This window comes from Halichoeres trimaculatus, unplaced genomic scaffold (genome assembly GCF_033239565.1).
Source record: "Halichoeres trimaculatus isolate MK-OKI-2021-1 unplaced genomic scaffold, fHalTri1.1 fHalTri1_scaffold_4, whole genome shotgun sequence".
In the NCBI taxonomy this organism is placed as follows: Eukaryota; Metazoa; Chordata; class Actinopteri; order Labriformes; family Labridae; genus Halichoeres; species Halichoeres trimaculatus.
In genome coordinates this window covers 11,103,623-11,105,028 of record NW_027437182.1, presented here as the reverse complement: position 1 = coordinate 11,105,028, position 1,406 = coordinate 11,103,623, and the positions used below count along the sequence as shown (strand labels likewise).

The 1,406-nt window shown below is 37.7% G+C and overlaps 1 protein-coding gene across 1 annotated transcript; it reads left to right on the top strand.

Moving 5' to 3' along the window:
• The first annotated feature begins 506 nt into the window (after positions 1–506).
• Positions 507–1,151, top strand: LOC141788796 (placenta-specific gene 8 protein-like). Its single transcript, XM_074667867.1, has 3 exons — positions 507–573; positions 680–867; positions 948–1,151. The coding sequence occupies exons 1-3, from the start codon at positions 507–509 to the stop codon at positions 1,149–1,151; spliced, it is 459 nt and encodes a 152-aa protein (XP_074523968.1).
• Positions 1,152–1,406: the final 255 nt, after the last annotated feature.

Below are 1,406 nucleotides of genomic sequence, written 5' to 3'. Positions count from 1 at the left end.
ATCTTGATAAGAAAAAAAGAATATTTTATGGTATTTAATTTGGGGAGTTTTCTCAGAAGACACAGATTTGGTTGTATAGTGGCCTTATTGTTTTCTACTTTCTCTTCCTTTTATGTTAAATTATTCTGCACACCTGCGTATCTATTCAAAGCTTTTTCAATAACAAGGAAGACATTATTTGAACATTGCCAGCTGTGGTTTCCTATTCCCACAAGTAGAAAATGAAAATGAAATCAAGGTCCATAGATGGAGGTTTGGTAACTATAGGATATTACTTTGCTTTGGCTCAAACACTGCTGGGTGTCACTACTGACAGTATATCCACAAATGTATTATCTTGAATTTAAGCTGCAGTTGAAATTCATAAATTGGTTTCAAATAAACCTGAACAATCTGAACAACATTTTATTTAAATTGATGGCATCTGCATTTCACATAAAATCCTATGGCAATTTACTTCACAGGTTAATTCTTCCTTATCTTTGGCTTAATTTGTCAAACAAGTGATGGATAGAAGCACTCAGGTTGACTGGGAGTCTGATCTATGTGACTGCTTTGAAGATGCCAGTACCTGTAAGGATCAACTTTCATCAATGTGTAATCTTCTAATTCAAATGTAATTTTTGCTGTGGATTGGAAAAGCTGTGTCACCTGTTAAGTTTTTATCTTTCTGTTTCAGGTTGCTATGGTTTCTGGTGCTGCCCTTGCCTTGCCTGCACAGTTTCTGGGAGGTTTGGAGAGAATCGCTGTCTGCCTCTCTGTGACATTTGCAGCCCTGCTGTTCTGTCAGCCTGTGGGATTCCCTTGTTTGCACCTCCTGCAGGTGTCGCTATCAGGGCTGCCATGCGAAACCGATATAATATCAAGGTATGATGTTTGCATACGTGTTACCTTAAATATGAGACATGTTGAAGAAAGCTTAATATTTGTCACATATCTTTCTGCAGGGTTCTCTCTGCAAGGACATCGCAGTGGCGTGTTTCTGTGAATGGTGCTCCTGGTGTCAGATGCACAGAGAGCTGAAACATCGTAAGAAAACTCCCATGGTTGTCAACGTGCAGAATACAAATATTTTCACCACACAGCCTGGTCCAATGATGACGATGCAGCAACCTGTGAGCAATCAGCAAGACATTACTGCTTCAAACTGAGATTTTTTTAGCCCCAGTCTGTTGTGTCGTTAGTTGTGCTAGACACAAGTTTCTTTTTTCAATCAGAAAAAAAAAAAAGATTTTTACATATAAAGTTGTTTCAGCTTACATAAAAAGTTGTTCCAGCAAAAAAGAGGTTGTTTATGGTTATTTATTGCTAAATGCTAGAGTTCTTCATTAGCATTACCAATAAACTTAAGATGACCAAGTAAGGCTGCATGACCTGATCTACCTGTAAGATAAAAGTCAAATTAA

What these genes read in the sequence shown, in the direction of transcription:
- LOC141788796 (XM_074667867.1), top strand. Translation starts at nt 507, where the DNA reads ATGGATAGAAGCACTCAGGTTGACTGGGAGTCTGATCTATGTGACTGC. An exon ending in CTTTGAAGATGCCAGTACCT is followed by an intron (nt 574 to 679) that starts GTAAGGATCAAC and finishes TTTCTGTTTCAG; the next exon opens with GTTGCTATGGTTTCTGGTGC. An exon ending in GAAACCGATATAATATCAAG is followed by an intron (nt 868 to 947) that starts GTATGATGTTTG and finishes ATCTTTCTGCAG; the next exon opens with GGTTCTCTCTGCAAGGACAT.